Raw genomic sequence first — 12240 nt, forward strand, 5'->3', positions numbered from 1 at the left:
ATAAAGGGCCTCCTCACCACCTCCCAGCCCACTGTCCCACCTCTGCCCTTGGCTCTGTTCCTTGCCTCCCTCCTGTCTGACCCCATCTGCCTCCCACAGGAGGAGCCCACCCACCCCCAAACACCTCCCAGTGTTCTGGGCCCAGCTCCTTCCCAGGCCTCACTGGTGCGACTCAGCTCCAGCTGGAAGAGCAGGTCCAGGAAGTCCTTGGCCAGCCCCTGCCCCAGGAAGAGCTTGAGCAGGTTCATGGCCACGTCCTGGCGACACTCGGTGCTGGTTGTCTCCTCGATGAGTGGGATCAGCTGCCCTGGGCCCTGCAGGGAGAGGCACGGGGGATCCCGAACCTTTCCCTCTGTGGACCTCAGAGCATCCCAGGGAAAGAGGACATTTTCCCAAGGGGTGGCTGGGGACGGGGCCCTGGACACTGGCCAGCTCCTCACATCCCCAGACCTCAGGTTTCTGCTCTGCAGAATGGGTTTAGAAGGACAGGCGCACAGGCCTACTGCCACTGGACCCTCCCACCCTGCCCAGGCCCCCTCACCTGCATGCCCAGCTTGACCTCGTGGCACAGCAGGTGCACCAGTGGCTGGTAGTAGCTGGAGGGCAGCACCGTCTCGTCCCGCAGCCGAACGTCCAGCTGCAAGGAGCCCAGGTTGCCCCTGGAATGGGCAGCCTGTGACCTCTCCACCAGGGACTCAGGCCACCCTGGACCACACCGCTCCCATGGCCTCCAGTTTTTTCCCTTGGGGCCAGCCTCCCATCTCTCTGCTCATGCCCTCCATCCGGGTGCCCTGCACAGCTCTGCCTCCCAGGCTCTGCCCGGGCTATTTATTTTCTGTTTTTGGAAAGCCCTTCCTGTCTCTGCACTCAAGGCACCTCTATCTGTCTTCGAGGTCTGGCTCCCTGCCACCTCCAAGCTTGGGTATGTGGAGCTGCCAGCCTTGAATCTATCAACTCCCAGATAATGGCACCATCATGGGTACACTTTACAGCAGAAGCAAATCCCCAACCCTCATAACAACCTAATAGGGAAACTGAGACCCGAGCCAGTTCAGCAACTTGCCACATTAGATTGAGCGTCCCAGCTTCCCTGTTCTGATAGGGAAGTTCAGAACAGAGGAGGGTGTGGACCAAGTGGGAGCCTCTAAGGCTCCCACTGCCCCTGCTCAGCACGAGCCTCATGCACAGAGCAGTGTTAAGATGGGCCCCTGGGCCTGGCGCAGTGGCTCATGCCTGTAATCCCAGCACTTTGGGAGGCCAAGGCAGGCAGATCACTTGAGGTCACGAGTTCAAGACCAGCCTGGCTGACACAGCAAAACCCCATCTCTATTAAAATATATATATATAAATTAGCCAGGCATTGTGGCAGGTGCCTGTAATCGCAGCTACTCGGGAGACTGAGGCAGGAGAAGCACTTCAACCCAGGAGGCAGAGGTTGCAGTGAGCCAGGATTGCACCACTGCACTCCAGCCTGACTCTGTCTCAAAAAAAATAAAAATAAAAAATAAGATGGCAAGATGGGCCTTGGCTGGTTCTATGGAAACACCTTGTGCTGGACACACAGCCGTCCACCTGCTCCTACCCTGTTAAGGATGGGAACTGGGGGAATGGGGGTCTGGGGCCTTCCACAGGGACACAAAGCTGAGCCATTGAGGGCTGTGGGCCACAGCAAACAAGCCAGAGGGCTTCCTAGACAGGCTGCCAGATTTAGCAAAACGACCCAAGACACCCAGTTAAATGTGAATATTTACTTATTAACTATTTTTTTTAGAGATGGGGTCTTGCTATGTTGCCCAGGCTGGCCTTGAACTCCTGGGCTCAAGTGATCCTCCTGCCTTGGCCTCCCAAAGTGCTGAGATTACAGGCATGCACCACCATAACCGGCCTAAATTTGAATATTTTTAGTATAGGTATGTCTCAAATAGTGCATGGTCATTCTTCTTCTTTATTATTATTTTTTTTTTTGCTGAGATGGAGTCCTGCTCTGTCACCCAGGCTGGAGTGCAGCGGCGCGATCTCGGCTCACTGCAACCTCCACCTCCCAGGTTCAAGCAATTCTCCATCCTCAGCCTCCCAAGTAGCTGAGATTAGAGGTGCCCGCCACCATATCCGGGAAATTTTTGTATTTTTAGTAGAGACGGGATTTCACCATGTTGGCCAGGCTGGTCTTGAACTCCTGATCTCATGATCCACCCGCCTCGGCCACCCAAAGTGCTCAGATTACAGGCATGAGCCACCGCACCCGGCTGTTTTCTTGAGACGGAGTTTCGCTCTTATCACCGAGACTGGAGTGCAGTGGTGGGATCTCGGCTCACTGCAACCTCCGTCTCCTGGGTTCAAGCAATTATCCTGCTTCAGCCTCCCAAGTAGCTTGGATTACAGGTGCCCACCACCACTTTTTGTACTTTTAGTAGAGACGGTGTTTCACCATGTTGGCCAGGCTGGTCTCGAACTCTTGACCTCAAGTGATCCACCTGCCTCAAACTCCCAAAGTGTTGGGATTACAGGTGTGAGTCACCACGCCCAGCGGTTATTCTTATACTAAAAAAGTATTCACAGCCGGGCACAGGTCAGGAGTTCAACATCAAGCCCGGCCATCACGGTGAAACCCCATCTCTACTAAAACTACAAAAAATTAGCCAGGTGAGGTGGTCCTAGCTACCTGGAACGTTGAGGTGGGAGGACTGCTTGCACCCAGGAGGTGGAGGCTACAGTGAGCTATGATCACCACTGCACTGGTGGTACAGGTGCATGCCTGTAATCCCAGCTACTCGGGAGGCTGAGGCATGAGAATTGCTTGAACCTGGGAGGGGGAGGTTGCAGTGAGCCAAGACCGTGCCACTGCACTCCATCCAGCCTAGGTGACACAGTGAGATTCTGCTCAAAAAAAAAAAAAAAAAAAAAAAAAAAAGTATTCACTGTTTATCTGAAATTAAGTTTTAACTGGGTGTTCTTTTTTTTTTTTTGAGACAGAGTCTAGCTTTGTCACCCAGGCTAGAGTGCAATGGCGCAATCTTGGCTCACTACAACCTCTGCCTCCGGGGTTCAAGCAATTCTGCCTGCCTCAGCCTCCCGAGTAGCTGGGATTACAGGCGCCCGCCATCTGGCCAGGCTGGTCTCAAACTCCTGACCTCAGGTGATCCGCCCACCTCGACCTCCCAAAGTGCTGGGATTACAGGCGTGAGCCACCGCGCCTGGCCTAATTTTTATTTCTTTGTAGAGACGGAGTCTCACTTTCTTGCCCAGGCTGGTCTCAAACTCCTTGCCCTAAGTGATCCTCCCACCTTGGCCTCCCAAAGAGCTGGGATTACAGGCATGAGCCACCGCTCCTGGCCAACGGTGTCCTATCTTATCTCACAACCCTATTCCTGGAGAATCTGGCATAGGGAGTTGGAGCTATGGCTCAGGGACACTGACCTTGGAGACTTGAACCCTGGTCTGAAGTCTGCAGGGAAATTTTCAAAGGGAAAATGTCTGAGTACTTGTTTCAGAAACTTCCAGAGGCAGAAAGCAGGAGACCTGTACAAACTGTGAGCTAAGAAGACAGACCTGGCCGGGTGCGGTGGCCCATGGCTGTAATCCTAGCACTTTGGCAGGCTGAGACAGGTGGATCACTTGAGGTCAGGTGTTCGAGACCAACTTGGCCAACATGGTGAAACCCTGTCTCTACTAAAAATACAAAAATTAGCCGAGCATGGTGGCACACAGTTGTAATCCCAGCTAATCAGGAGGTTGAGGCAGGAGAATCACTGGAACCCAGGAGGTGGAGGTTGCAGTGAGCCAAGATTGTGCCGCTGCACTCCAGCCTGGGTGACAGAGCAAGACTCCATCTCAAAAAAAAAAAAAAGACAGAAGACAGAGCTCAGCTGAATGCAGAACTGTGGGGAAAAACAAAGGGGAGGGGCCGGGCGCGGTGGCTCATGCCTGTAATCCCAGTACTTGGGGAGGCCGAGGCGGGTGGATCACAAGGTCAGGAGATCGAGACCATCCTGGCTAACATGGTGAAACCCTGTCTCTACTAAAAATGCAAAAAATTAGCCAGGCGCGGTGGCGGGTGCCTGTAGTCCCAGCTACTTGGGAGGCTGAGGCAGGAGAATGGCGTGAACCCGGGAGGCGGAGCCTGCAGTGAGTCGAGATCACGCCATTGCACTCCAGCCTGGGGACAGAGTGAGACTCCATCTCAAAATAAATAAATAAATAAATAAATAAATAAATAAATAAATAAATAAATAAATAATAAATAATAAATAAAGGGGAGGTGGAGCCCAGCCGGGATGAGAAGGATGCTGGCTAGGTGGGCAGGGGCTGAGGGGACCCTGGAGCTGTGTCTCCTGACCTCTCACCCCTGAGCAGCCCCCCTGCCCTGCCCTGCCTGCCTGTAGCCAATTCCCAAATGTCAGCCCCCACCCCACCCCTTGAGGCCGGCTGCCCAGCTCCATGCACTTACTCGTCATGCCGCCGGCTCTTGGACTGGTCGGGCTGCAGCCGGAACCAGCCCTCCTCCTGCTGCGCCACCCGCAGTCTCTGGACATCGATCACCACCTGGGGACATAGTGGCAGTTTTCCTGGAGCTGGGAGACCTGGGTCTCCTCCTTGCCAACTACTGTTCTTATTGGGGAGGGGCGCCTTCCAAGGGTCCCTGAGTGCCAGTGGTGGTGGGGGGAAGTTGCTGGTTCTGGCAGACGGTGGAGGTGGGGGGGTAGTCCCAGGCTTCCTGAGTGTCTCTCTTTGGGGAAGCCGGAGGGAGGTCCCTGAGGATGGGATGGCTGCAATGGAGCCAGATGCTGGGGGACAGCAGGTGCAGCCTGCCGGGGGAGGAGGGGGAGCGGGGCGGTGGTGCTCACTTTGCCCAGGAAGTCGTTTCGGCTGACAAGGTCCCAGTCCCAGGCCTCCACGCACAGCGCCTCCATGGCCCCCTCCTGCAGCTCAAATTCAAACGTCTCATTCCAGCGTGGGTAGCATGACTTCTTCACGATCTGCCCAGAGGAGGGTGGGAGGGGCTTAGGCTGATGCCACTGGACTCCCCAGGCTGGGCAAAAGGCAGAGCTGCCCTAGACACCTCCCCTGGGTTCCCCACAGCCTCCTCGCCTTGGAGGTTCTGCCACAGCAGAGGTCAAAATGTCCTGCCAGAGTAAAAGACAATCCTTATGATCCTCACCAAGGCGTGACATGACTCCCTACTCCCTCTTGGATCTCAACTCTCTCCACCTTTGCCTTTGCTGAACTTCGCTCCAGCCTCATTGGCTTTTTCTGCTGTTCTAAACATGCCATGCATATTCCTCTCTGGAATGCTGTTCCTTTGGAGGTAAGCATGGCGCTCTCTCCACCTCCTTCAGCTCTCTAAGTATGTTATCAGTGAGTCCTTTCTCAACCACCTTATAAAAAGTAATCACTTCCCACTCCCAAGGAACTTCTTTCCCCTCACAGTAATTGTCACCATTTGACACATATATTTTATTTTGTTTATTATTGTTACTTTTTGAGACAGTGTCTTGCTCTGTTGCCCAGGATGGAGTACAGTGGCACGACCTCGGCTCACTGCAACCTTAGCCTCCCATGTTCAAGTGATTTCTGGCTAATTTTTGTATTTTTAGTAGAGACGGGGTTTCGCCATGTTACCCAGGCTGGTCTCGAACTCCTGACCTCGGCCTCCCAAAGTGCTAGGGTTACAGGCATGAGCCACCACGCCCAGCCTTGACACATATATTTTAGTGTCCATCTTTTCCTGCAATAAAGTGTACAATTATTAGGGTAACGTGTTCAGTTCACTGTCTTATTCCCAGTGCTTAACAGTGGCAGGCAAATAGTTAATGATCAGTACATATTTTGTGAATGAATGTGACATGTTCTAATAGAAGTAGGAAATGAACACTTCATGGGATGGGTAAACAGTGGGAGTCATGGCCAAAAATAGTTTAGAATGGATCATTTACTGCAATGGTTTTCAAGCACTTTTCTTTCTTTCTTTTTTTACAGAATCAGGGTATCACTCTTGCCCAGGCTGGAGTGCAGTGGCACAATCATAGCTCACTGCAACCTGAGAACTCTGAGCTCAAGCAATCCTCTTTTACCTCAACATTCCCAAGTAGCTGGGACTACAGGTGCGTGCCACCATGCCCAGCTAATTTAGCTTTTTCTCTTTTTTTTGAGAAAGGGTCTCACCCTGTCACCCAGGCTGGAGTGCAGTGGCACTATCACAGCCCACTGCAGCCTTGACCTCCTGGGCTCAAGCAATACTCCCACCTCAGCCTCCTGAATAGCTGGGACTACAAGTGCATGCCACCACTTCTGGCTAATTTTTAAATTTTTTTGTAGAAATGGGGTCTCCCTATGTTGCCCAGGCTGACCTCGAACTCCTGGGCTCAAGTGATCTGCCCACCTCGACCACTCAAAGTGCTGGGATTACAGGCATAAGCCACCATGCCCAGTCCAGCATATATATATATATTTTTAAACTGGAACTCATTTTTTTAAATGGAAGCACAATCTGAAAAAGGAATAAAACCCAAAGATTGACAACGGGCTAGAAAACCAGAAATCCCCAATTCAGCTTCTTCCCCTCACTCTCCCCTTTGAGCTCATGATGCGTCTCAAAGCCCAGCTTGAAAGCCACAGATCTAGAGCTTGGATGGCATTCTAATGAGCTAAGCATCTAAACCAACCACAGTTGGGAGCCACTGAAAGTTTTCGAGCAGGTAAATGATAGATTGATTTATTCATTTTGAGACAGTCTTGCTCTGTCACCCAGGCTGGAGTATAGTGGCGCGATCTCAGCTCACTGCAGCCTCTACCTCCTGGGTTCAAGTGATTCTCCTGCCTCAGCCTCTGGAGTAGCTGGGATTACAGGCGTGCACCACCACGCCTGGCTAATTTTTCTATATTTAGTAGAGATGGGTTGGCCAGGGTGGTCTCGAACTCCTGACCTCAGGTAATCCACTTGCCTCCACATCCCACAGTGCTGGGATTACAGGTGTGAGCCACTGCGCCTGGCCTAAATTATTTAGATCCATGCTTTAGGAAGATTAGTCTCAAGAGAATGGGTAGACTGAACGATGACAGAAGGAGATGGCAATCAGGAAGATCAAAGAGAAGACTGCTGCAATAGGCAAGCTAATACTTAAAGTACAGAAGGAGGGGCCAGGGGAGACCAGTGAGAATGCAAAGAACAGAAAAATGGAGACAGCTGTCTAGGACCTGGCACCTCCCAGAAGGAAAAAGACGTTCAGAGTAAAATCTGTCAGTTTCATGCCTTAGTGACTGGTGAATTTAGTGAACGCACAGGAGGTGAAAGGCTGGGAGAGGAAGCAAATACCACCACTTCAGATTTAGACAGGGTCTGAGGTATGAAAAAGGTACATACAACTGTCCTACAAACAGATGAAATGCAGTCCTCACATGATATGCCCTGTTGGGAGCCTTTAGGAGCCATCTGGACAACCCTGGTCATTGAGATGGTGTGGAAGAGCAAGAAGTGCTCCAAGTGTGTCCAGAACAGACAGGCCGGGTGCTGTGGCTCATGCCTGTCATCCCAACACTTTGGAAAGTAGAGGTGGGAGGACGGCTTGAGGTCTGGAGTTGGAGACCAGCCTGAGCAACACAGCAAGACTCCACTTCTATAGAAAATTTTTAAAAATTAGCTGGGCTTGGTGGGCAGGCCTGTAGTCCCAGCTATGTGGAAGCTGAGGTGGGAGGGTTGCTCGAGCCCAGGAGTTCAAAGCTGCCATGAGCTATGATCACGCCACAGCATTCCAGCCTGGACAACATAGGGACACCCCATTTTTACCTAAAACTTTTAAAATTAGCCAGGCATGGTCAGCTGTGCGCACCTGTAGTGCCAGCTACTTGGAAGGTGGGGTGGAGGATCTCTTGAGTCCAGGAGTTGGAGGCTGCAGTAAGCCATGATAGCACCTCCGCACTCCCAGCCTGGGCGACAGGGATGGAGATCTCTCTCTCTCTCTCTCTCTCTCTCTCTCTCCCCCCCTCTCCCCTCTCTCTCTCATCTCTTTCTCTCTCTAGAAAGAGTTTTTTTTTTTTTTTTTTGAATGAGGTTTCACTCTTGTTGCCCAGGCTGGAGTGCAATGGCACGATCTCAGCTCACTGCAACCTCCGCCTCCCAGGTTCAAGCGATTCTCCTGCCTCAGCCTCCTGACTAGCTGGGATTACAGGTGCCTGCCACCATGCCCGGCTAATTTTTGTATATTTAGTAGAGACGGGATTTCACCATGTTGACCAGGCTGGTCTTGAACTTCTGACCTCAGGTGATCCACCCACCTCGGTCTCCCAAAGCGCTGGGATTACAGGCATGAGCCACCATGCCTGGCCTCGAAAGAGTCTTTATTTCTTTCTTTCTTTAAGACAGAGTCTCGCTCTGTCGCCCAGGCTCTGCACCAGAGTGCAGTGGTGCGTTCTCTCCTCACCACAACTGCCGCCTCCCGGGTTCAAGCAATTCTTGTGCCTCAGCCTCCAAGTATCTGGGACTACAGGCGCGTGTCACCACGCCCAGGTAATTTTTGTATTTTTAGTAGTCTCATTCTGTTGGCCAGGTTGGTCTGGAACTCCTGACCTCCAGTGATCCACCCGCCTCAGCCTCCCCAAGTGCTGGGATTACAGGTGTGAGCCACCATGCCCGGCCGAGACCTTGTCTCTTAAAAAAGACAAAACGGGGTCAGGGGGAGGGGGCAGCACAGAACAGAAACAGAACTTTGGGGAACAGAGACATGGCGCCGAGTTGAGCAGAAACCAGGGCAGAAGCACCAGGCAGAGATGGAAGACTGAGTTTCATCGAAGGAGTGGGATCCTGGGACCCAAGGGAGCGGGAGCACAGTAAGTAGGGATGAAGATGGCGAAAGCACGACCTGCCAGAGCGCTTGCTGATGAGCCACACTCCACACCTACTACGCGCTGTCACGTGTTTGACAAAACCCGACACACAATGCACAACGCTAAAGTTTATTGCTCAACAATGCAAATACAGTTAACATTACCGTACACTTAAAAATGGTTAAGACGGTAAATTGTATGTTACGTTTTTGTTTTTTGAGATGGAGTCTGGCTCTGTCGCCCAGGCTGGAGTGCAGCGGTGTGATCTCCGCTCACTGCAAGCTCTGCCTCCCGGGTTCAGGCCATTCTCTTGCCTCAGTCTCCCAAGTAGCTGGGACTGCAGGTGCCTGCCACCACGCCCGGCTAATTTTTTTGTATTTTTAGTAGAGACGGGGTTTCACCGTGTTTGCCAGGATGGTCTCGATCTCCTGACCTCGTGATCCACCCGCCTCGGCCTCCCAAAGTGCTGGGATTACAGGCATGAGCCACCGTGCCTGGCCATGTTACGTGTTTTTTAAACCACAATTTAAAATTAAATGAAGGGGGCTGGGTGCAGTGGCTCACGCCTGTAATCCCAGCACTTTGGGAAGCTGAGGTGGGCAGATCACAAGGCCAAGAGTTCAACAGAGAACTCCTGGCCAACAGACTGAAACCCCGTCTCTACTAAAAATACAAAAATAGGCCGGGCGTGATGGTGCATGCCTGTAATCTCAGCTACTCGGGAGGCTGAGGCACAAGAATCACTTGAACCTGGGAGGCAGAGGTTATCGTGAGCCAAGATTGTGCCACTGCACTCCAGCCTCAGTGACAGAGTGAGACTCTGTCTCAATAAATAAGTAGGCTGGGCACAGTGGCTCAGGCCTGTAATCCTAGCACTTTGAGAGGCCGAGGCAGGTGGATCACAAGGTCAGGAGTTAGAGACCAGCCTGACCAATATGGTGAAACCCCGTCTCTACTAAAAATATAAAAATTAGCCAGGCATGGTGGTGTGCACCTGTAATCCCAGCTACTTTGGGAGGCTGAGGCAGGAGAATCGCTTGAACCTGGGAGGGGGAGGCTGCAGTGAGCCGAGATCATGCCATTGCACTCCAGCCTGGGCGACAAGAGTGAGACACTATCTCAAAATGGAAGGAAGGAAGGGAGGGAGGGAGGGAGGGAGGAAGGGGGGAGGGAAGAGAGGAAGAAAGGAAGGGAAAATATGTATTATCTCAGCAAGTAAAATGCAGATGAAGGAAAAGGACAATGATCATTTGAATGGAAGATGGATCCACTGTAATCCAGGTATGGGAGAATACTGAACACTAATGTCAAAAGAAACAGAATGTGCTGACGATCTGCAAGGCATTTCACAGAAGACAAAGAACACAAACCATGGAGAGAAGACTAGCACAATCAAATAGTGGGAGGTGAGGAAGGTAGACAGAATTCATGATTTTGGAATGTGCACAGTTTATCATCAGACATTCTGAGAAAGAAGGAAGTGAACTATCTCACTGGTACTGCTATATTGTCAAGTAAAATATTCAACTAGGTTAAAAGTGTCAGACATATCAATTTGGAGGCAAGCTGCAAAAATACACAGGAAAAAAGGTCTTAGAAGTTGAGATTAGATAAACTCTTTTACGGGATACAAAGAAAACCAAAAAAGTGGAAAATGGGTTCTAAGAGGACACTCCTGAAAAGGCAAGAAAAGGAACCGACATTCACTTATGAAATTCACACTTCCTGAATGTCTACTATGGACAGAGCATGATTCCAGTTATGGGGAAGGGGAAATGAACACACAGACAGGTCATAAATGAGCATTGGGGAAAGAGGGGAAAGCTGAGGGAGCGCTACATCATCACATCAACTGAGCATGGACTTGGGGAAATAAGGTACACCACAAGCTGTGACTCAATTCACAAGCACAGGTGGAGGACGAGGTTTTGGTATCTGAATGCCTAAAGAAATATATAAAATCGAGGGCAGAAAATAAGTCCAAGGTATTTTTAAAGCAAGGAAGGAAAGAAAATGGAAGATAAAAAGAATGAACATAAAAGTCTCAAGTTAATTTTTTATGTCAGACTTCTGAATGCCCCAAAATGAAACAATTCTGTAAGGCCAGGAGCAGTGGCTCAGGACTGTAATCTCAGCACCTGGGGAGGCTGAGGTGGGTGGATCACTTGAGGCCAGGAGTTCAAGATCAGCATGGCCAACATGGTGAAACCCTGTCTCTACTAAAAATACAAAAATTAGCCAGGCTTGGTGGCATGTGCCTGAAATCCCAGCTACTCAGGAGGCTGAGGAAGGAGAATCACTTGAACCTGGGAGGTGATGGTTGCAGTGAGCTGAGATCATACCAGTGCACACCAGCCTGGGTGACAGAACAAGACTCCGTCTCCAAAAACCAAACAAAAAAACAAACAAACAGCCCACAACAATTCTCTAATGGCGAGGGAGTAAATAAGTGACCGATAATGCTGGAGGAAGAGGAAGTGAATGGGTCCCCAGTATAGGTTAGAATGAAAAAATCCCTACCAATGTAAATCAAATACAAAATAAACAAAAGAGTTCATGTATGTGTGCGGGAAGGAAAGTGATATTTGGGGGTTGGGAGGTGTTACTGAGGGTACCAAATACATATAAACAACTCTTTAGTCACTCCCAAAGGTCTGGGATGAGCATTTTTTAACATTTGATACTCTACTAACTTACCTGGACTATGTTGACATGGAAATTCACCTCCCGTTATCCACAGCTCCTCTCCCTGCTCCAACTTAATGATGACGTTTGGCTTGGTGATATCATATCTTGTTAATGGGAAAAGAAGAAGGACTTGGGCAAGTTGCTCGGCTTCAGAATCTCCGAAGTACAAGATGTTGCCACCTCATAAGCTGCATAACAGAAATGCTCCATTTTTTACCTTATCAAAGTTAGAACCTTTCAATGAAGAATAATATAAACACTGCAGCTACTGCCCACAAGGAATTAAATGCTGTTGTCACTTATTTCTTCAAACTCAAGCATAAAACCCCATTCAACTGAGAGCATTCAGAAAGCAAGCTATCCTCACCCAAGGAAACTAGATGGCTGTAGTTCTCCAACATCACACCCCCGTATGTTATCTTCTCATCAGGGTCCAGTTGCCACCACTCCTCCTGGGTGAAATCCACAGCCACATCTTTGAATGACACTGGCCCCTGTAATGGCAACATGATCAGAATTGGGAGATATGGAAAAGGGATAGGGGGATAACATTTTACAAAGCTCACTGGTGAAGTTAACCATACCTTATTTTATGTTACAGATTATGGAAGGGAAATCATATTGGAAACACATATCCTTTGGGGTCCTTTATATATATACAAAAATAAAAACCCAAAACACAACTGAGCTCCTATTTTGCAACTGAACTGAGTTTTGGGGATATGAGATGAG

At 50.2% G+C, this 12240-nt stretch overlaps 1 protein-coding gene across 8 annotated transcripts in view; it reads right to left on the reverse strand.

Annotated features, from left to right (window-relative positions):
* LOC134730681 (ras GTPase-activating protein 4-like) overlaps positions 1 to 11549 on the reverse strand; it is a 102123-nt gene extending 90574 nt beyond the window's left edge. For 6 of the 8 annotated variants that reach the window (XR_010112598.1, XR_010112597.1, XR_010112599.1 and 3 more), the window contains exons 1-4: positions 4845 to 4890; positions 4448 to 4542; positions 542 to 637; positions 164 to 314 (exon numbers count right to left, since the gene is read on the reverse strand). Coding sequence is in view for 3 of the 8 variants with exons in the window: in XM_063605796.1 (XP_063461866.1) it covers positions 164 to 314; positions 542 to 637; positions 4448 to 4532 (332 nt within the window). In the remaining 5 variants the exon portion in view is untranslated. Of the gene's footprint in view, positions 1 to 163; positions 315 to 541; positions 638 to 4447; positions 4543 to 4844; positions 4891 to 11517 lie in introns of those variants that run through there. The other 2 variants (XM_063605795.1, XM_063605798.1) reach the window with 2 other exon arrangements.
* Positions 11550 to 12240: the final 691 nt, after the last annotated feature.

Source organism: Pan paniscus, chromosome 6 (genome assembly GCF_029289425.2).
Source record: "Pan paniscus chromosome 6, NHGRI_mPanPan1-v2.0_pri, whole genome shotgun sequence".
NCBI lineage: Eukaryota > Metazoa > Chordata > Mammalia > Primates > Hominidae > Pan > Pan paniscus.